The sequence below is a fragment of the Coturnix japonica genome, chromosome 4, assembly GCF_001577835.2.
Source record: "Coturnix japonica isolate 7356 chromosome 4, Coturnix japonica 2.1, whole genome shotgun sequence".
In the NCBI taxonomy this organism is placed as follows: domain Eukaryota; kingdom Metazoa; phylum Chordata; class Aves; order Galliformes; family Phasianidae; genus Coturnix; species Coturnix japonica.
In genome coordinates, this window is record NC_029519.1 from 17,793,066 (window position 1) to 17,816,105 (window position 23,040).

Genomic DNA, 23,040 nt, shown 5'->3' on the forward strand with positions numbered 1-23,040 from the left:
ACTAAGGCACGTGGTTTAGTGGGGAAATATTGGTGGTACATTGGTGGTTGGACTGGATGATCTTGGAGATCTTTTCCAACCTCGGTGGTTCTGTGGGAAGGAAGAGCTTCTGGCTGGATGATTGGTGTGGATGGCTGGAGCATAAAAGTGTACAGATGGAGATGAAAATTCCTAGTGCAGTGAGTTAATAAAACATGAATGAATGGTAAGTCTTCAGTGTTTTATTGCTTTTAAAAATATAAAAAGTTCTTCAGTACTTCTGTAGAAAGTATATGTCTGGCATGATCAATATCATGTGTTGACTACATCAGATGGCAGACAATCTGGTAGGCTACTGCTGGAGAATGAAGAGCTTTGTGGAATGGCACTGAAACAAGGAGAGGGGGAGCAAAAAGGGTATGATGCATCCCAGCTGGGAGGAGTGGGAACCAAGAGCAGGGTGATGCTCTTATGAGATGGAGAGGTGGTGATTTGGGGGTGAAGCTTGTTGTGGTTTTGTGATTTATTTATTTATTTATTCATTGCTGGTATTCCACATCAGAACATCATGAAAAACAATGGGAGTTAAAGAGTTAATGTTCTGGTTCCATTTACTGCCTTTTATGGGCATTTTGGGTCTTCGGATGGGAGGGGAAGGTCTGGGAGGGGAGGGTCGGCAGTCCCGAAGGACCTCATGGGCAGAGGAAGTGTGTGTGTGTGTGTGTGTGTGTGTGTTTATTTTTTCCCCTTGGGCTTTTTTGCCCCTTGTCACAGACTTGGATAACTCCGTAGCAAAGCTGCTTTTTCTGTAATACTGTTCGGTTATGGGCTGATACTTATCTTTTGCTTTCCCCCATAATTTTTCATAGTGGCCCAAGGGTTGGGAGCACAGTGTTTATCCCTTGCTCCTGGAGCTTACTGCGAATAAGGGAAGGTCATGTAATTGCAATTTCATTCTGTGGCATCATGCTTTAAAGTACCTTAAAGAAAAGTGAAGCCTTGCTCTTTTCATTTCTTTCTCCTTTTAAATTGTATTTCCGTGGTAATACGATACGGCTTGTGAAAATGCTGTTTGGTGACATGAAAAGTTAGAAATTCTTGGGAAGCCAGTGTGTACTGTTTAAATTTTGGATAGCTTGCGTGTACCTGAGAAAGTCTTGCATGAAGTTTCTTCTGCTGGAGGAGAGAAATAAGACCTTTAATAAGTGTGGCAATCAACTTCAGCTCCAACTTTTTCCCCCTGTAAATGTAAAATTAACATAGCTGTGAGAGCTGGGCTTGGAGTGAAAGGATGTTGAAAGAAGTACTTCTGTGTTTTCATGGGATCATAGAATGGCTTGAGTTGGAAGAGACCTTGAAGATCATTTACTTTCAAGGCCCTGGGAAGTTACTATGCTTAAAGCTGTATGTTTAAAGGTTACTTTTTGTTTAAAGATTAGGGTGGAAATTGACAAAATAAGAAACACACAATCCAGGCTGGTGTCAAAGCTGGTTTTTGCAGCTTTGTATGGCTGACTTCATGGCTTCTTTGGAGGGACAGACTATCAGTGGCATTGGCCATGCTAAATGGGGTAAGCTAGAAGCAGATTTTCATTTATTCATTTCTTTTAAGTCCTAGGTCTGAATTTTATTTCTTTTGATTAGTTTCCTTTTTAGCCGTTATTTTCTTTTTTTCTGTTTTGGGGAGGGAGGGCATATTTAGTGCTTAACGGGTGCAATGTAAAGACTTCTTATCAGCTTTAAGATCTGTCATGAAAATTTTAGCTGTCTTTAGAAGTCTGTTTTTTGTTCATTGCAAGAGGAAACCAGAAGACTTGGATTAATGAGGAAACAGCAAGAGTTGACTACTGTAGGAAGATTAGTGCTCTTAATTATTAAGCAGGTCAAGCTTATCAGGAGCCACGGAGCTTTTTCATACATCTCACTGAACTGTTGTAATTTAAAATGGTTTTGGTCAAGTTGGACATTTTTTTTGGCTGCAGATGTGAATAGAAAAAGGAAATGGTTGGGTGCAATGATTTTTGACAAGAATGTAACTTCCTATTAGTCTGAGCTTTGCAGCCCTTTTGGGTTTCTAGTCAATATCCTCCACTATGCTCTTAGGCTAGAGCAAGATGTGCTGTGCAGGATACATGTTGCATTGCTCTCACTCATGAAAGTGAAACGTTTGAAGTAGCATTGCTGCTGAATTGACAAACTGGCCCCGAACCTTGAGAGCTTTTTGAGTAAGATTGTGCCTGATTAAGTGATTTCTTTTATTTTTATTTTTAATTTATATTTAAGTCAGTAAAAAAAGAATGGTGATTGATGCATTTAAAGGCCAGTTTTATTTGGTCTGGGATCTCTTCTCTACTGTTACTGGTCCTCTGTAATGTTCATTTTTGAGTTTCAGCATCTTCTCTGCATCTTAGAAATAATTAGATCTTAGTTGTGAAGAACAAACCAGGACTCTGTAAGCAGTTTTAAGTTTTTGGAGGCTTTGGCAACTACAGGATAAATTAATTACTTGAGGAAGGGGTGAAAAAACATGATGTTGGCTAAAAATCTGAGGTTTGAAAAGCAGTACCAACTGATCTGTGTGCATTTGGGATTCATGCTTTTATTTCACATACTCTTGGAGTGGAAGCATTCATTAAATAGAGCTGAACGACAGTATTTTCTCATAACTCCCAAGTTCTAGGACCTAATGATTCAGGATAAAACACTGAGAGTGCTTTGGCTTCTGAGGGAGCCACTGACTCATTAGGTGAGTGATTCTAAATAAAAGTAAACATGATAGATTTGGTGATATTTTACATTTGGGAGATTTAGTAACTATAAAACTAGATTACAAAGAAGGAGCAAATAAGGCAAATTGCAGGTTTTATTTCAGATAGTTATCATCCTCGTAGGTACTTAGAGGTGGCTTTCTGTACTGTTGCAAAAATGAAGAGGCAATTGTTTCACTGCAAGAAGGAAAAAGAATGAGGGTAGTAGGTCTTTTCCCTGCCTGGATACTCCAGTTTTGCTGGCAGTGATGGGGATGCTTCTAAGGAAAATCTTTTGCATTTGAACAAGTGGGTCCAGGCTGATCATCTAAGACAAATAACTAATGATGCACCTTTGCCTGAATGAAACAAGACTTTGTGTGTGTGTGGCCACAAGTCGCAGGTTTGATGTAGGCCAGTGGTGCCTGAGTACCTGATTTGCACAACCCATGTGCTCACTGCGTGTGAGAGTGGCTGAACTGTGCTACAGCTGGAGGATCCTCTGTGATGCCCTCCCAGATCACTGCTTGGGGCTTTCAGGACTTTTTCTGCCCTCTGGTTTTTATAATCACTTGGGAAGGCTGGCTTAATAAAGCAGCATGGAGGTGTTGTTGGCTCCCTTTGTGTGGCACTGCTCTTTCATTGTTGTTGAAGCAGGCTGTCCAAGATGCCTAAAAAGTACAGGCTCCACCTGGAGCATCTCTATAGAGCTTTGGTTGTTGCTTGAAATCTGAGTGGCTGATGGATTTTGAAAGAAGAGGTTTCAGAGAACAATTTCAAATGTACCAAAGTCATTGTGAACTCATTTCTTAATGTACAGATTTCAGTTGTTGCAGAAATTGAGGACTGATTGGGCTGTGATTGATTGGGTAGTGGTTGATGGAGTTGAGTCCAACTGGTGACCCATTACAAGTGGTGTCCCGCAGAGGTCAGTACTGGGGCCCATCTTGTTTATTATCTTCATTGATGACCTAGATGAGTGTACCCTCAGTAAGTTTGCAGAAGACACCAAGCTGGGAGGTGGTTTTGGTCTGCCTGAGGTTAAGGAAGGTCCTTCAGAGTGATCTGGATGGGCTGGATGGGCTGAGGTGAATGTTGCCGTCCCTGGCAGTGTTCAAGAAGTGTCTGGATGAGGAGCTATGAGATATGGTTTAGTGCTTGTGGTAGCAGCAGCAATGGGAAGACGGTTGGACTAGATGATCTTGTAAGTCCTTTCTGACCTTGAGATTCCACGATTCTATGATTTACAGGAGGGAATAATTCTGTTCTGTTGTTAAACATGTTTTATTGTGCTGCGGCTGCTGCTCAAATATAAACCACACACACACCTGGGGAAGAAAGCATTTTCTTTTCACCAGGATATCTATAACAGCATCTCACATCTAACTGTTCTCTCCTAGAGTTCTTCACGGGTCTTCTGCTGATTTTTATCACATTGTGCATTTATTTTCTTTGGGTGTTTTTCAAGTAGTCTATTTAGGTGTGAGGAGGAAAAAAAAAGTAAATCTGTAGTCCTATTTTTTCTACCCTATTGTGAGCACTTTCCGATTACAAATTTGATGCACTTTTGGTTTTGTAATAAATGAAAATAAAACGCTGTTGGCCTAGGTGGCTATTCTTTCATGTTCTTATATAAATCTTGCAGAGCTATACAGGAAGGGACTAGGTGGTGAGGTGAACAAAAGTTGCCTGCAAGAGCCATGAGTGGTTGTGGAAACAACCTTGGCTCCACTGGGCTAGCTGGGAAAAAAATATAAATAAAAAGGGTTGCTCGAGCCAACTGCCCCCTGAAGTCATGACTCCATCTGTAAATCATGGGGTTTGGTTTTGGAGAGAAACTGTCTTATCCAGTTCACTGATTTATTTTGAATCAGCTCCCCTTGCCTATTTTTAGCCAAAAGATGCAAGATAGCAGGCATGCAGGCCCAGCAGTTTTATGGTAGTAATGCTGTGTAGGCATCCCTGCTGGGATGTGTTCCCTGGTGTCTGTGGAGCAGCGTGCTTCTCCCACAGGCAGTGTTGTGCACTCACAAAGCCTGTAAAGGAATCCTGGTGACGAAATTGCCTGTCCCCAAGTGTGTGGAGGCAGTATGTCAGTCCTTCCCCTCCTCCCTAAACAGTGCAGAACTAAGAATAGCGGAGGCTTTTTGCCTTCTGAATTTCAGTGCCTGAAACCCTTACTTTTGTTCTTTTATCTGCTGGACTTAGATTTTTTTATTTTTATTAATAAATCACGTGTGGCATGTGGGATGCTGGGTAACCTGGGTGTGTACAATTGGGGAAGACTGAAGGGGGGATCTGATCAGTGTTTGTAAATGTCTAAGAGGAGATGGGAGGCAAATGGATGAGGCCAGGCTCTTTGCGGTTGTGCATAGCAATAGGACAAGGAATAGCGGCCTAAATCTTGAACACAAGAAGTTCCATACTAACATGCAGAAGAACTTCTTCATGGTATGGGTGGCAGAGCACTGGAACGTGTTGCCCAGAGAGTTTGTGGAATCTCCTTCTGTAGAGATATTCAAGACCCATCTGGATGACTACCTGTGCAACCTGGTCTAGGGAGCCTCCTTTGGCAGGTGGGTTGGACTTGATGATTTCTTGAGGTCCCTTCCAGCCTCTGAAATTCTATGATTCTGTGGCTCAGTGACCTGGCAAACAGAGCTTTGCTCCTGGTCTGCAGAAGACTTCAGTTCAGTTGCTGCTGGGATGTGTTCCCATATCTACATTTATTTCTCCTTAATTAACAAATCTATTAATTCAACAGAGTACTTTCTTTGTGTTAGCAGTTGTCAGCACTGTTGAAAATACCTGGGTTCTGTTAAGGTGTCTGTCTCCTCTCAGTCGACATTTTATTTATCAGGTGTAGTTTGGAGGATGAATCTAAAATCGAAACTTATATATAAGTTTCATAGGATCACCAAGGTTTTGTTTCCCTTTTTCAGTTTACATACAAGAATTGTACTTTCCTCTACCATACATACATGCTTTTGTATCTCAGAGCCTCATCCCTATGGGTCATAAAATTCATACACTGAGTTGTGCACTCTGTAAGTGTACAAAATGCCAAACATAAAAAGTCAGATTACATTTCTATGAATATACTGCAAGACCAAGAATCAAAAAAACCCCGGAGTACTGTCTGATTAGCATCACTCGAAAAAGACCTCTTTCATGTTAAGGAATCCTGATCCTTTTGCCTGCTGTTTCCCACAACCACATGAATAAAAAATAACAATTAAATACCCCCTTTGTTTTTTCTCTATCTGTGATCAAAAAAAGGGCATGAGAGGAAGGATGGGAAGGACTACAAAGTAGCAAGTGTTGTTTTTCCCAACTACAGGTGTTTCTGTATGAATCCTCATATAACAGGTGTCCTAATTGTAGGATCTAAACTTATCAGCTAAAGAAAGAAGGAAGGTTTGAAAGAATTGATGGAAGAAAGTGTGATAAAATTCCTTGCAGTGAGCTCTGGACGTCAGCTCAGCTGCTGTTTGTCCTGCAGGTTGCTGAGAGTTCATATATGTCTATATATACCTGCACGTGTGTGTGTATGTGCATATGCCAGATGGGTTGAGTCTTCTGAAGTTTTCTAAAAGAAGGCAATTTCTTCAGAGTAGACTTGTTTACAGTTATATGGGAAACACTTTTCTTGTGTTCACCGTGGCCAGTGAAGTATGAGTAATACCTCTCTGGAACAAGATTTCCTTTTCTGTTCTGTATGGGCGGAGGATGGATAGAAAACCTGTTTGCTTATTCAGAGGAAATGTTTGCGAGTAGTATGTATTACATATAAATACTCACTTTGGGGACTGCAGGTTATTAATAAATAAGTTGTGCTGACCTGCTTGTCTACTGACATTCACTAGTAGTATCAAAGAATAATAAAACCTAAAGAAGGAAGAGCAAAACACTTTCAGCTGTGTGTCTAGTAGCACTTCATGTGTATGCATGATTAGCATCGCTGTGTTGGAAGCCTTTGGCTAGACTCACATGAACAGAACACCATGTCCCCTGAACCTTATGAAACACTGTGTCCCTCTGATGCCTTGTTCCCTACATGTGAGCATCTACAGGAATTCTTTGCAGAAGGAATGGGATGCCTTAAGGTCTTACAGCTTGTGAAACAGTGAGCAGGTAGCTGCCGGGAGTTCCTCTCCCCTCTTCCATTTTTCTCCTGTTTCCCTTCAGTTTGGACTGCTTGTCCCCTGAGATTTTGGAATTTGGAAGATGGTGCTCTGTTGGTCAAAAAAAGCAACGGAGGAGGTGGAAACCCAGTGTCTCCACATCTGTTGTTTCAAGACTTCCATTCTTAGGCTGATATTTGTGGGCCTTTCCCAGGCCTGTTACTTTCTCATGAAACATCCTATGTTTTTTTTGGTCATACAGTCTGCAGCCAACAGAGGTTTTTTGACATAATTTGAAGTGAATCCATTTGTGAGAAGAATTTTTTTTGTTGTTGTTTGTTTTCAAGTAAGTGTTCTATTTTACAAGAGACTTCAGTTTTTAAGCATCTTAATAGATTTGTCTTTGAAATGTTCTTCTGTGTCAGATGCACTGCTGAGATCTGGATGAGGGAGTTGAGGGATTGGGGTTGGTGCATGAGAGTGTCCTGCCAGTCTCCAGCTCATTTGGAGAGGCGTGTTTACAAAGAGAGTTCTGCTTCTGGTGTTGGTGGACCTTTCTCTTTATAGCAGAGGGTTTGGGGGTGATAGGCAGAATGTCCCCCTCCCTTTTCCCCTGTTCCATCCCCATGGGTTAAAAGAAAATGAAACCTGCAAAAGCAGTAGGTTTTTCCTTGCATGGGTTGTGCCATTTAGTGAGCATAGCTCTGCAGTTATTTTCTGGCACTGCTTCCTGGGTGCTGATGAGTGCTGCAGGCACTGGGAGCTGGCTGCCGGGCAGGGCCACGAGCAGCTGGAGGAATGTGGCAGCTCTGCTTTTGGGGCCAGGTGGGAGCTTACAGCAGCCCTCACGGCGTTCAGGGCAGAAGCAGCTGCTGTCCCACCCTGTGGGGGTGCCATGGGCAGAAGTGCTCAGCAGTAATTCGTCACCACTGTGTGCTGTAGTAAGACTGGGCCCAGTGTATGCCCAGCATCCACTGAGGTTTGGTCTCAGTCATCCTAGGTCCAGACCACCTTCTCCAGAACAAACAAGGTGTCAGTCCTGAGATGGTGCTTGCCACTTGGATATATCACATTCCTATTGCTATGACTGCAAGGGAGTTTGTTCCCTCTTAGGAGAAACATCATAAAAGTTGTGGGTTTTCATGGTAATAAACCTGTGTTGTTTTTTTTTCCTAACGGGTAATAAATTATGATGGCTCTATTGGTTTAGAATACAACAGCAGAATTATGTGGGTACTTTAATAAATAAAAGGTGTAATGTTACAGGACTGCGTTTTTAAACTGGGAACCAATTAACCGTACTGCTGTTTTTTATGCAAAGGGCCTGGATAACTAGTGCTACCACAGCCCTTCTCTCCCACCTCATGCTTACCCTTGCTGGGTTGCTGATTAGCATCACCCAGTAATGACAAAGCTGGCTCTGGCAATGGATCTTGTAGACTGCTTTTAGGGAAGTTTTTAACAGTGTAACACTGGGTATGTAACTGTAATAAGCGGGGCTGGGCTTGTGGTGAATGTTTTAGTTGAGAAAGTGGTGAAGATATGCTGGGATTTCTGTCTGTGTTACAGAGCATCAGCTTGTATGGAAATAAGGTGAAAAGGTGCTAGAGCTGTGGGGAACTTCACGGTAAATTTACCAAGGGAAAAGGAAAGATGATAATGATGACAGGCATGTTTCCACATGTTTCTTACTCTCTTCTGTATGTAAGAAATGAGTTGGATTTTGTATTAAAGCCAATTAGGAAAGGACTTCTTTTGGTATCAGATTTTCACAAGCTGCTGTTTGCTTTTCTACACGCCTGTCTCTGCTGTGCTAGTACCAGTGCTTCTCTGAATGTGAAACAGATTAAACCATGGGTCGGTTCCGTGCTGACACATTTTTCATAACTCAGGACTCTTATAAATGGATTCTCCTCTATAGTTCCCTGCCCAGGCTCAAATACAGGTGCCTCAGTGTGACCAAGGAAATATGTGCAAGAAATGGAGGCTGTTCGAGCCAGCAGTGCCTCTGGAGTGAAATGCATTTCAAGCTCAGTTTCTATTAGTATGGGCTTTCCTGCATGTGCTGTTTTACCTTCTTAAAAGGTTGCTCTCATGTCAGGGGGAGGAATATATGAAAAGCTTTGGAAATAGTGCCTAGCATAGCCTGTAGCAAACCTTTCTCTGCTGTGTTGTGTCTTCTAAATACTAATTGTAGCTTCTTGTCTCCTTTTTTCAGCTTCTCAGCAAAAATGCCTCCAAATGGGAAGGCCTTACATTTTCACCCTTCAGTTCTGCATTTTGGAATGCAGTGAGTATCTTCCATTATCGTTATTTCAATTAATTGGGGAGGAACAGCTCTGCCGGGCTACATTTAGGTTAAAGCCATCAGCGAAGATCATTCCATTCTCTGGAAAAAAAAAAGAAAAAGAAAAAGAAAAAAGAAAAAAAAAAGAGAGAGAAGAAAAAGATAAGAGGGATAGTAAGCAGTTGTCACAGAGTTGGAATTATGTTTTGCACCTTGCTGTACTTTTAAAATTAAAATCAATGTGGTTATAGAAAGGAGGAAAAGGGAACAGGGAGCCGTAACACATACTGGATAGATACAGAACAGCATTCATTTCATATCAGCGTGTTTCAGTGTGATTTGTTTGGATGCCTTTTGTGCATTGTCTAAACTTAAAAATGTGAATAACTTCCTTCTCTTTTTTCCCCCCTTTAGATTACTGGGTTTGCCAAGAGCTAAAATGCTGCATGCCTACAATCCTAGTAGAGATAGAGAAGTTGTAGTGAATTCAGTGTTTACAACTTCTAGACAGTTTCATGTGTCTCCCTCACATAGCCAGGTGAGTGTTGATGTACTTTTGGAAACTACATAATGACCAAGTGCAAAGCCTTCATGCTTCTTAAACTTTTAATTCAATGTTTTCTTTTGTGCCTTTTTTTTTTTTTCCTAGGACCTACAATTATTATTTTTTCTGTTTTTGCTAGCACTTTTCTGCTCATTTTTACTGGGACTGGTGGGGGAGAAGACATTCAAAACTTGCAGTAGAAAGTGTGTTTGACAGTAATTCAGAAAGAAAATAACTGTTCAGTGTTAAATTGACTTCAAGTCTCATTCTGTTATGTGCGGTGTTATGCAGTCATCCACAGATATGTTGGTGTATATTGTTCTGTTGATAGAGTTGAGAGATATGGGCAGGTGAAACTTCAGTGCTGAGGTTCTGCGTGTGGGACCTACATATACAGCTGTGTGCGTGGAAATGTCTGTGGGTGTTCTAACTAAATGCACTGAGCAAGCAGCCTTCTTTGTGGTCTCTGTAGGTGATTCCAGCTATGGGAAAAATTTCATTCAGAGTGCTTTTTCTGCCAACAGAGGAAGGCAATATTGAAAGCTCACTATTTATAAATACCTCATCTCATGGAGTACTTTCATATCAGGTAACTTCACTTATTTTTCATTTGAGCTTTGAATTTGTGTTTTTGAAAGCTGTATAAATACATTTTGAACTTTAAAGAAAAAAAAAAAAGTAAAAAAAAAAAGTAAAAAATCAACTTCAAATGTTTGTTGAATTCCTGATACAAGTCAAGTGGAGTAGTATTTACAGTTGATCCCTTTTACCAGATCTTGCTGATCTCATGATTCCTTGTACAAGTATGTGTTTAAAATTACTTCTGCTAGTGGGGCTACCTTTGGTAGTAAGTATATTTGTATTTGTTTCTGTGTACTTTGAGCACTAGGGTCCTGTCATTGCTGCTTGGCTCCATATAATATTGCAGCCCTGGATGAACTGTTCTGGAATGTATTTGTCATGGGGGGGGGGGGGGGGGGGGGAATACCACTAAGACATTTAATAAGTGTTTCAGGTGATCTTCAGCCACCTCACAGGATTTTATGTAGATACGCTGGGGATGCAACACAAGGTGAAAACTTCAGGGCATTATAATGTGGAAGCAGAAGTAGTGAGTTTTGAATGAAGGTTGTCTACTACCTGATTAATCAGAGAAGAGAGCAAATATTAAGTTGTTTGATGTTAAGATTTTTATAAGGGACGTTGTGCGTTCCAAATTTTTTACTTTCATTGATTTATAAAAGAAAAAGTCTGAATTTGAATTTGATGACTTAAAAACAATGCCAACTTTAATCAACCATTCAGTTATTTTATTCTCATAGTGAATTAGAAAACAAAGCCTGCTCATAAGGAAGCAGAGATAACTTCACTGGAATACGGATTTTGGAATATGGATATTTCCCTTGGCTAGCACATACCGGGCGTGATGCCAAATGTTGTGGGAACTTCGTGTTCTAGAGTGATGGCTCTCTTCTTTTTTTGCATCTCTCTGCATTCACTCCTGACCCCTTATTTTTGTTACCTGGCCTGCTCAGCCACTCCTTTTGTGAGCAAGTTGCAGGGAAGCAGTTGTCAGTGTCAGAAGAAACTGATTTTCTGGTGTTGGGCTGCTGCTAAAATCAGTAGCATGATATTATTCATAGACCATTTCATTAGGCATATGTAAGATATGTAACAAGAAGTAACTGTCCATGGTTTCGGCTTTCATTAAGTTCAAGAGTTTCAGAATTGGATCTAACTGCAACGGTTATACTAGCTATGGCACTCTTGAGAGCTCGAAAGCCTCAAAATATGTTCAGTATTGCTAACGTGTTTGTGCAAGAAGTGCATATGAAAAAGTTGCCCAAATGGAGGAAAAGTAGCATTGTAGTGAAATGTACTTTATAAATGTCTCTATCAAAAAGGAAACAGCCCAAAAATATTTCCTTTGATGTTATGTTTCTATCCATAGCTGTCATAGGTTTTCAGTGAATGCTGCATTGACCTCTCACTTAAAAACATTGTTGTGTTGTTTCTTTTTTTTTTCAATTTAAAAAAGATTTCTTAGCTAGACGTGAAAAACCTTAATGGATTTTTCATAGCAGGGAAAAATAAAACAAGCTGACATTATTTACATCTCATTTTCATAAACTAATCTTGACAGAGTGGAGTACAAAGGCAGTAAAAGAAAAGTAATAAAACATATTAACTTGCAAATATTAACTTGTGCTTCACTGAATATTGCAGACTTGTAAAAACAAAATGATCGATCAATATTTTACTCAGTTTGGAAGACAAAGCCAGTGAATTCAGAATGCTTTTGGGCTTGGAACGGAGTTTTCCAGCAATTCCCACACAGCCATAAAACTGTGAATGCAGTTGTTTGCCCTCTCTCCATTTTAGACAAAGACTCCCATGACATGTAAATGTTGTATGCGGTTTTGAAAAGTAGTTCTGCTTCACTTCATCATTTGTGAAGAAAACTTGGAAGGTGATGTCTCTATGGTTTAAAAAAAGAAAAACAACTAAAAATGAGAGGAATGTCTGATAACCAGCTTAGCCAACATGGTTACAGTATAGAATTGCCATATTTTGGGTGTTTGTATTTTAATTGCCCGAAGAGCAGGTAGTGTTCAATTGCTCTTTCTTTCTGGGATAACCTGATGCTTTGCAGGTGAGCATTTTTCTTTTGGAAGAAGTGAGGTGAATGAAGATGCTGCTATGCTTATTATGTATATAATTACTTTCCACACTGGAACTTTTCAAATTACGTATGTTGTCTTTTAAAATAATATTTCCTCAGGTTCTTAGTAGCGAAGGAGTTTTGTGTATTACTGTGATAACTGAATGTTGACATAATGACTCATTTCTATTTTAATAACAGGTTTTTGGCATGGGAACTCTAGCATCTTCTCCAGAAGAGCCTAGAATACAGCTAGCAAATGCCTACTTACTGCTTCCACACATTCAGAGCATCCAGACATTGCAAACACAGGTACAGTAATACATTTCAAGCAGTAGTGAAATAGCCTACTCAGACATGAAAGAGTTTTGTTCTCAGGTTGTTGGGGTACAAGGAATTTTAACAGAAAGTCTAAGTGACTGTGGGAGAGAAGTAGTGAGTGATAAGAGTAGAGTGATAAGTGTGATAAGTGATGAGAGTGGGTAAGTAGTTTGATGATGAGCTGGTGTTTCTGGTTTTATTGAGAGAAACATCTTCTGGTCTTTAGACTATTTCCACTTTTTTATGATTCTGTGGTGTGTCATCCTCTCAGTTGTGCTAATAAAGCTCTAAATTAAAGAGGAGAATCGATCTTTTTAAAAAAAATAAAATAAAAAAATATCCATTGTGTAACAAGAGGAATGGGGGAAGGAGAAGCTGAGCATTTTATTTTATTTTATTTTTTTTAGTTCCCAGTTTTACTTCAGATCCATTTCCCAGGCTGGTTCACAGCTGTGATATGCATGATTTATCACTTAATTAGAAATCATAGCATGCTGCATTCTTGGCAGTGTCACCTGGTACCAATCTTGTCTCAGTACACAAGATGCAAGAGAGCATTGACTTGGTTCTTCTAGCTCTGGGTATAATTTTTCTGCCTGGCTATAATTGGAGAATTCAGTGAATGCTGCCAATCTGGAGAGAAATGCTGCAGCAGTGGCACGGGCACATCTGTTGAATGTGGTAGGTGTGATCTAAATACTGAAAAGAAACTTGTGGCTTGTATTTGAGTCCCATTTGTGGAAGATATTTCTCTACGGATAGGTCTCTGCTCCAGAAGTGCCCCTTTCAGTTAGCCTTACTGATTTAGATCCCATAAAAGCTGATATGATTCCTTCTTGTCCAACTCATCTTTTAGGCTTAGAACCTGTGTGGGGAAGAGCTCTGTGAGATCTGAGTGAATAAAGATATGTAAACTTAAGGATATATGAATACTAAACCACAGAGATTTGAGTGAAAAAAATATTCAAGACGAATCAGTCATACTTGCAGAGCTGCACGCTAGTTTACCTCTATTATCTGAATAGAATACACTGTAATGTAAGTTGAGGATAGCATAAGCTTTTTTTATTTTCCTCTTCAGAGCCTAGCTGTTGGAAGTGCCCTGGAGATTGTAGGTGAAGCCGTAACCTCAGCAGTGGTGTGTGGCAGGCTTGTGTCTGCCTTTTTGGGGGTGATGAGCTTCCATGCTGCATCAAGTTTGTACTGATTAACTGTCCTCAAATCTGAAAGGGTACTCAGGCTGTTCTTCTGTCATTTCCCCACATCCTTACCCGAATCTGAAATGAAAAAGAATGACAAAGTTGCCTTTTCTGCTGATGAATTTTAACCTCTTTTTCTTACTGTTTTCATAGTTTCTGCTTGAGGAGGGTTTCATAATCTGTGTGCTCTGGCTGTGGTCCTGGATCTTTAGTTGAGTTGAAAGAAGAGTTGTATCCAACACTGAATTCATAGTGTGCCCACATCACCATTCACCAGCAACTGGTTACTGCTAAGATTTGACATACGGTGGTGCACATATAGTTTTTTGAGTTCTTTGTTTATTGAGTTTCAGTATACAGTCTCTACTCTGGTTGCCTGTTTTGGGGCATTGTTTAATATTCGCGTGGCACTTAGCAGGCAGCCACATCAGTGCTTCATTGTATTCAAAATGCTGTATAGATGTGGAGCTCATGTCAACAGGGGAGTGAACTGCAGGGATGGATGTGTTATCACAGGAGACTCAGGCATTCCTTTCCTGACTTTCCAGATGAGCTCAAAGCATGTGAACCAATGACAAGGGAAGTACTGCGGGTACCAACAGCAGCCGAGGGCTTAATTTCTATTTTGAGCTGGTGAAAAGGAGGTGAAAGGCAAATGTGATCAGTGTGATATTTGGGTGTGGAGGGGGATTGAAAGTAGGATAGCAGAGTTCTCTTGGTGTGGCATCCTGATAACTGTCTGCAGAAAACTTGAAACTGCTGAATCATTGCTACAAGAACAGTTTATTAACACCACTTCAGTGCTAAGAGTGGAAAGAGTGGAAGTGGCTTTTTAGGTTCAGGGACTGTACTGGAAGGAAAATAAAATAGCCTTGCAGAGGAAGAAGAAGCCTTGTTTAATATTTCTTTTCAAATTATAATATAGCCAAACTGTAGGGTGTGGTTTGAACTCTATGAGTCCTGACAGTAATGCAAGAATATTTCTGTGAAAATCTTGTATAGAGCCTTGCCTGATTGCTGGCTCAATGGGGCAGAATAAAGAATTCTTCTCTGAAAGTGGCCATAGTTCAGCAATTACATTAAGTAGGTGCTAACGCCTCATTTAGGACCTTGGAGATGATAGTGTTCTCTCAAGGACCACTGAGAAGGGAAATTTAAGTAACAAGCTTTATCCAACCAAAACACCTCAGATGTTGCTCTTGGTATGGTTTGACTGCCTCATTAAAACTCCAGTTAGCAGGTTTGGCTATGAGAGATTACTAAGTGATACATGCTTTGCAGTCAAGTGTTTTTCCTGCTCTCAAAACTGATGAGTACAAGAGAGCTCGCAGAAAGGAACAGCTGCTTGGGGTTGGTGCAGCCTGGCATCAGCCTGTGTTTTGGTGCTGCTGACAATCTTCACAGGGGTTGGATCGCCCTCTTGTGTGAAGCCTGGGTCATTGTGGTATGAAATCCACTTGAATTAGGGCTGCACAGAATGTGCTGTCCTTTCGGCTGTGCTTCTCTGAAACTGTTCCCTGCGGTATAAATGAAATGCTCAGGTGCACCCTGCTCCCTTCTCACTGTCCTATGGAGATACAGAGTAGGCGTTTGGATACTCTAAAACCTTTATTCATAGTTCTGCTTCTTAGCATCAAATGATTTAAATTCTTCAAAAGAAATTGCACTGACACCTTCAGAAACTTGAACCTCCATATACCACATTCAGATGTTGTTATGTATGAAAAGAGACTGAATGGGATTTCACATCAGTCTCAAAGTCATCAAATAATGTTGCTGTGATCGTGTTACTGATAGTGACAGAACTCTCATTATAATTTTTTTGTAATTATTATTTAAAATTAACATCTGCGTACTGGCTGAGCTGTATGTGCAATTAAGATGACAGTCAAGATTTCTGAAGATTATCCATGAACTGTGCTTTGCTTTGTCACTCTTTAAGTGTGTTTTACAAGCCAGCCAAGTCAGTGCCCTTTCTTTCCTTTTCCTTTCCCATTCAGTAAAAAGGTGAAGCATGTACTTCGTGTGTCCATTTGTACCCAAAACCTACATATCAGACTGTGGGAGTGCAGCATTATGTTCTTGGCTTAGGAACTGCGTTTCAGCAAAGTAATATATAGAAAATAAGTACTTGTATCATGTTTGAAAGGCTCTGTTGAGTGTATTTTGTTATATCAGAGTTTGTAAGGATTGCTTGTGTCGATGCTATACAGATATTTAATAATCTTGTGTAGTAATAGCTTGATAATTGCTATCTTTCTAATTCCTTTGTAGTGACTTGGAGTTGGGCCGCTGACCTACTGTACAGAATGTTTATTTTCAAAGAAATCCTTTCACTGCTGTGTCATGCACATGTGGGGGCACTCTTGTTATCTTTATGCTATGTGAGCCAGATTTATATAACATCTTTCAAAACAATCCTCTTGAGGTGTTTTTCACTTTCCTTTTTTGCAGGCAGAAATGATGAATAGCAGCCTCTTGCATGTTCACCTTGAATGCAGTTTACCTAATGATGCATATCAACAAGTTAAGGTATGTTTTATTATCATGTTCTACCTATTTTAGGTATTTCTTATTTCTACCTATTTTAGGCTTTCTTATTTTAAGCCAAGTTTAGAAGGATGTAGTTTTAAAAGCTGTAGCAACAATGCACTTTCAGATGATTAAGTTTAAAACTTCATAGAAAGGCCCCCTCACAGTCTCTGATCACTAAGGGCACTAGACTTCCTATTCCCAGGCAGTACCAGCAGAATCTCACTTTCTTCTTTGCCTGCAAAGGTTGACCTAATAACTAAGTAATAGTTCTCAGTGATGCTGGTGCTTGACTAGGTTCTTTATTCAAATATATAGGCTGGAGCTGTGGTCTGCAGCACCTTTCCTTCATTGGGTGTGGGTAGGTCAAGACTCCATAGCCATTTTTTCTCCACATTATGCATCACAGTGATTCTGTGCTGTTTTATTCCCGTGTTTTCCCCTGTGCATTGTGTGGTAAATGAGTCTAGGTTTGAGATGCACCTGGAAGTTTAGAGTTCCACACGGCACAGCTGCCCACCCTGATAGCAGCTACCCAAGGACACATCACCCGTGGCTTCCTCTGTGCATCTGGCAGCTATTGCAAGCACTGGGGATTTCTGTGATGCTGTGGGAGGGAGCTGACATCTGGGGAGGCTTCTCCTCCCATGTTACAGCTCAGAGTGACATTTCAGGTTAACTAAAGCTGTTTTGCTACCCTTTCACTAGATCGCTTCACATTCTTACACCTCCTCCTCGCAGTACAGCAACAGAGCCCGGGCGTAGCGAGCTCTGTGGTGCGATGCAGGACAGATTTATGTTACTCACTGTTGATTGTCTAGTTTTGTTTTGCTTTTCACCTTTAGTATTTTGCAAAACGGTGTCTGTGTCTTTGTAGTTGCTGAGACTTAGCTGTCTTAACAGCAGCCACTGCTTAGAAAAAGGGGATAAGATCCAATTTGTATTTATCTGAAGTATTCTAGCCAGATGGCAGTTTGCTATTAAGAATTGTACATGTGTGTTTGTTTTTCTAAAATTACTTCAGTGAGAAATGGAGACAAAAAACACAGGATTTGGAAAAATTAACTGTAAACAGACCAGTGAACATGAACTGTTTTCCTACCATTAAGACACATGCATCAGTCTGTTTATGGCACATTTTATTGAAGTCAGAGGATTTAACAAAGGAAACTGTTTTGCAGTCCCTGAGGTGAGACTGACTAAGACAGTCCATAAATTTGCATTCTTTCAAGGTTCGGTGTTGTTTTTCAGTTGTTTTTCGTCTTTATTTTTGCTGTGTTGTCTGTATCTGCACTGTCCTTGGTTTCTGCTGAGAATTTTAGCACAGGTCCTAATTGCTCCTGCTTACCAGCATTTCTGTGCTGAAGATCATGTCTGTTAGATGATGCCTTCAATTAACTTCTCGAGATACTGCACCTTAATGAATGGCTGTGTTCCTTCCCCCACCACACACACGCTGTATCCCCTTGTCTCACTCTAGAGTTGCTGTTCTATGTCCGATGATCCAATGCTGCTAGAAATGAGCTTAACGGTAAGAATGGAAAATGCCCAACAAGATTTTGTGGAGCAAAGACAATACTTACTGGAGAATCTTTTTGTAGTTTTTGTAGCAATGGAAAAAACGAAGACCTCAGGTAAGTCCTAAGTATGACTGTTAATTGTAATACAATAGATTTTATATACGCATTATGATCTGATGTGCTAAACTGAATCAATTTCAGTGACAGTCTGAATTTTGCAAATAAGGAAAATTGGCTGAACACAGCATAGCAGCCCCTTGCTTAGGGCAAGGTTACTCATAGCTCAACCCTCTTTGTGAGGGTACAGACTGTAACCTACATCAATTTCATTCATATTTTCCCTGTGCTTTTACTTCTGCTCGATCAGTGTGAAAAGATATTGTGGTTCTTTGATCTCTTCAGCTGTTTCCAATTTCCTGGTAACTAAATTAACAATAATAGGACAATGTACAAACAGAACAGTTTGTACGCTACTGGGAATAGTGTCTGTTGTGGAAAGTGGGATGATGTGTGCATTGTTTCTTTTAAGCTAAAATTCCACAGGCAAGACAACCATCTCCTCACAGTTGTTTCTGCTGTGTTTATTGGATGAGCAAATTTCATAAATAAAAGGTTTTCAAGTATTTATAGAGCTTTGCAATCTGTTTAGGTCACCACTCTGAGACATTTCTGCCCGTTCTACTTTCTGGTTGAAGGCAGAGCTGCTAGATTATGATAATATTTTTTAACACGCTAGTGAAAACTGGTGAAAACAAGAATATGATCTTTTTGACTTTTAAAAAGTTCTGATCAGGGTTTGATCACAGTATATGCAGTTCTTTCTGTACCTGTTCTGTGATGTGATATTTACACAAAGCTGATACACAAATACCCACTGTAAACCTATTTTCCCTGTTTGTGGGATGCTGATACTTTGTTGTGTTGAGTGGTGGATCTATGTTTATTCTGGTGCTGGCAGAGAATTTTCACATCTGTCATGTCAGGGGTGTTTGCTGTTAGTACTTCTGACAGTTAAAGTACTAGGCGTATGTTTATAAGGCTATTTGCTATTAAATACAGCACATTTATAAATGCTCATTGAATTGCAATTTGGTCATATAACCTTTTGGACTTGATGTCAGTGGGAAAATCCAAGTTGGTTTTTTTTTTTTTTTCCCATCAGTACTGATTCTTGACTGTAAATCAAGAAATGGCACAGTGCTATCCTTTTGTGTTAGCCTGTATCTACTTATGTATTTTAAGTATAAGGAAAGGCAAGAACTCAGGCCTCCTTCCATAGAAGAATTAAGACCACCCTGGTGAAACAGGCATGTCTTGTGCTGTCTTGGGGCAATTCTATACTCTATATTCTATACTTTTCCAGTGTTAAGTGCTGAATGTGGCTTTTCAAGGACAGCTGTTGCATGGAATGCTTTTTAAATTTAAATTATGATTGCTTCTAATTTGAGTGTCCTACTCAGCAAGAGTGCTTCAACCCCTGTTGAGCTCACCTTAATATTCATTTTTTTGAGCAGGTGATTTCACAGTGGATATGTACGTCTTACATTCTGGGAACAGCTGTGTGCGTATACAGGTAAGTATAGACTTCAGGTAGTTGTATTTTAGGGTGTTGGATTTGATTTGGGAATTAATTAGCCAACTGGCGTTATAGCAGATTGATCTTATTGGTGGCAAATATCACATTTCTGTATTTCTAAATTGTGCCCAGGAATCTAATAAATCTCTTAGAAGGTCTACATTTGGTTTGGTGATAGATTTTTCCTTTTAAAAGCGTAAGACTAACTAACTTGAATACCAAGGGCTCTGGCTTAGAAGTTGTGAGAAAATTGCAGATAGTGGCTTTCAAATGTGACAAGAAGATAAACTAACACCAGAGCTACAATAATAATCATAGTAGTGCTGTAGGGTTCATTTATGTCTTGTCTTCATGCAGGACATCAGGCAGTTGTCACGAAAAGACAGAACACCTGTGGAGTTTGAGCCAGTACTGCTATCTTCATCATCTACTAACTTTACAAAAGTTGCCTCTATTCCTTGTAAAGGTACAATATGCATATATCTATAGATAATGTTTAGGCAGGGTTTGATTATAAAAAACAGTAGCTTTTTTTTTTTTAGCTGGTGGACTTTGAAAAAAATCTTAACAATTTGAAGTACATAAATTCCTTTTGCTAATGGTGTCCACCATTTTCTGTATATATGCTGCTTTTTGTGCTGACTTAGGACTCTATAAGTAATATGGTTTTCAAAAAGGGGAAGAAAACATTCACTGAAATTATTATCTGATTTTAAAAGATGTGTAATTATCGTCTGTGCTTTTTCAACAGCCTTTTATAATTGGTGGTTATTTTCTGTTTCCAGTGTATTTTCTGAAGGACTGTTGTATTTGTGTGGTCATTTTCTTTGACATTTCTTGGCAAGGTCATTGAAGAGGTTTTTGCCTGAGACTAGGCATGTTGTGGAAGAGCAGAGGTTAAAGATGAAGATGCTTGGGGACATGATTTAGCGGAAGATTGTGAGAATTAGGGTAGCATGGTTAGGTTGTGGTTGGGCTTGATGATCTTGAACATCTTTTCCAACCTGAGTGATTCTGTGTGTGTGAAAGCAGACATTTCTGACTGCAGCCTGTTTCTTGTTCTGACCACTAGACTGCCATATGTAAACTTACTGTGTTACCGAAACAGGTTGTTTTCATAATGACGCGGACATTTGTTTTTCCTAATAAAATAAAGTCAAGTAAGGAGAAATAAGGGACTACGTTAAGTGATTTTTTTTTTCTTATTTTCAGAACACTTTTGCTGAAAGGGAGTACAGTTTTATGATAAATGAGAATGCTCTGCTGGTGACACGTGGTTAAGATTGGTCAGGTTACTCTTAGCAATCTTGTTGCATGCTTCATTAAAGTGTTGGGCATTGGTAAATTCTTAAACTGAGGTTTCAATCCTCTGAGAATTAAAATATAACCACTTAGTTTCTTTTTTCACCTGTGTGAAAATTGAGTGTTCCCCTTTGTTGTGTTCTTTGAAGTCCTCATGTGAAAACCACTGCAGATGTGCATTTGTTCTGCTGGCTGATGGTATATTCTCCTGTGTGCCTGTTCTTTACCCAGCTGCATTCTGTGACGATGCAAGGCCTTACTCTGATGACAAGAGGAATAGCCTAGTAGAAGGCAATACAGCACTACAAGCCTGCCTTTCCTGTCCAGTTTTAGAAGGGTAGGTCAAGGGTGGATTGTTGTTTGTCAACATTCATCGATATTACTCAAATATTTTAAGCTACTTTAAGACACAAAGTTAGTTTGCTTTGTCATGGAGCGATTCTAAGTACAGTGAAGATGTTTCTTCCTGTTGTTGCTGTATCATTTGCTAAAGTGGAATTGCTATGTTTCAAATAATAACTCTTGTATTTTTAGGGGAATAGTTTCAGGAGGCGTTTAAAAAAAAAAAAAGGAAAAGAAAATGCCTTAACAGCTTAGATCATAGAAGCTTTGTTTGGAGTCTGTGATATTTCCACTGTCCTTGTTCTTCCAATGCAGAAGCAGAATAGTCATAGAAAAATCAGGAAACTCTACAGTTTTCTTTTGCCAGTTTCATCCCAGCTTACCTTATCACAAAGCAGTAGGCGATGTTGTATTATGACATATGTAAGTATTCTAATGGAAACTTCTTTATCCTTAAATCCTTAAGACAGGATTATTCAAGAATACTACAGTTATTGCGCAGACTGATTGCGTGTGCTCAGGGACAATTGCAGTTGTATTTATTTTTATTCTGTATTTACTTGCAGGTATTTTGATGTTGATCCTTCTGCAGCAATGTTTCATATTGAACCACACCATAATATTTCAGGATTTTGGTCCATATGGTTTACAAACAACTTTGAATTCAGCATTGAGCTGAATGAAGTCTACGTATCCAGAGAAACAAAGGACATCTTGAAGGTGAGTTTTATTTCAGCTTCATGCAGTGCTTTGTCCTTGATGACTGAAGAATTTGGTTCTTTGACATAAAGAGTGGATTCTTTTGAAAGACTGTTCTCAATGTCAATTGAAATTGGTGGGAAATAAAAGTGGCCCATTGCCTGTAACTTAAGTTCAGCAAAGCCCAGTCTCTCAGTAGATATTATTTACCATCTAAACTTTCTTTTGTTTTGTTCATTAGCATTTTTCATTTTTTTTATTTCACTTGCAGCTACAGATGCATCAAATTATAGACCACTGCTCTGTTCTCTGAACTGTTGCTTGTGTTGTTTGTGCTCTGTAGGACTAAGCATTTCTTCATTGGCTGTAATGGATGTCTTTAGTACATAGATGAGCTTTGAAGTTTAGAAATCAGAATCAGTAATTTGCTTGTGCAGTGGCTTGATTCAATTAAGACAAAACAGATCTATAAATAAGCACACAATGTAGGCATCTAATTGGCCATTTGTATATTTAGATAAGAGATTTTCATGTGCACACTGGATGAATCGCTTATAGGCTTGTGTGTATTAACAGCAAAAATGCAAAGGCACTGCTTGCTCTAAAATATTGTTTGAGATTTAATTCAAGTGTCTGTTGGATCTTTATAGATTCTGAACTTCGCTGAGCCTTTGACTCTATCTCCGGGCTGTTGGAATGTATTTTCTTTGAAACTTGATGTGAAAAACAACGTAACAGATGTGCTTTCTAGTATTTGTTTGGCCACCAGTGTAGGAGTGATGATTGAAATACCTCTGCAGATATATTCAACTGTGTCCAAGGTATTGTATTCAGTTGTGCTGAATGATTGTTATGCACTGCAGATTGAACTGTAGCAGCCTCCTTCTTTGGCCAGAAATTTGCCTGATAGTCCTGAAAGAAAAACTCATTCTGCAGCTGCAAAGTTAAACCCACAGAACTGAATAGTGATGGAATTACATTTCTCTGGGTAACCTGAATTCTTGTCCTTATCTCATCCAAATTATGCACTAGGAAACAGAAATTTCTCCTGTTTTTGTTTTGTTTGCTTTTGTCATATGGTCAGTGGATTGTTTTGGTTTGTTTCTCCAGCAAGCAGATCTTCATTTTGAAGCCATTACCCACTGCGATATTCAGTGTTACCTGGGAAAGTCTGATTCAGGTAGGCTTGCCTTAAATTTTTTAAGC

General features: G+C 39.6%; 1 protein-coding gene across 7 annotated transcripts in view; it reads left to right on the forward strand.

Moving 5' to 3' along the window:
* TMEM131L (transmembrane 131 like) overlaps positions 1 to 23,040 on the forward strand; it is a 61,181-nt gene that overhangs the window by 16,551 nt on the left and 21,590 nt on the right. For 6 of the 7 annotated variants that reach the window (XM_015860914.2, XM_015860917.2, XM_015860915.1 and 3 more), the window contains 12 exons: positions 9,069 to 9,140; positions 9,552 to 9,675; positions 10,154 to 10,270; positions 12,545 to 12,655; positions 16,318 to 16,395; positions 17,876 to 18,029; positions 19,430 to 19,488; positions 19,849 to 19,957; positions 21,025 to 21,130; positions 21,702 to 21,855; positions 22,485 to 22,655; positions 22,945 to 23,014. In XM_015860914.2, the coding sequence (XP_015716400.1) occupies positions 9,069 to 9,140; positions 9,552 to 9,675; positions 10,154 to 10,270; positions 12,545 to 12,655; positions 16,318 to 16,395; positions 17,876 to 18,029; positions 19,430 to 19,488; positions 19,849 to 19,957; positions 21,025 to 21,130; positions 21,702 to 21,855; positions 22,485 to 22,655; positions 22,945 to 23,014 (1,325 nt within the window). Of the gene's footprint in view, positions 1 to 9,068; positions 9,141 to 9,551; positions 9,676 to 10,153; positions 10,271 to 12,544; positions 12,656 to 16,317; positions 16,396 to 17,419; positions 17,585 to 17,875; positions 18,030 to 19,429; positions 19,489 to 19,848; positions 19,958 to 21,024; positions 21,131 to 21,701; positions 21,856 to 22,484; positions 22,656 to 22,944; positions 23,015 to 23,040 lie in introns of those variants that run through there. The other variant, XM_015860921.2, reaches the window with a different exon arrangement.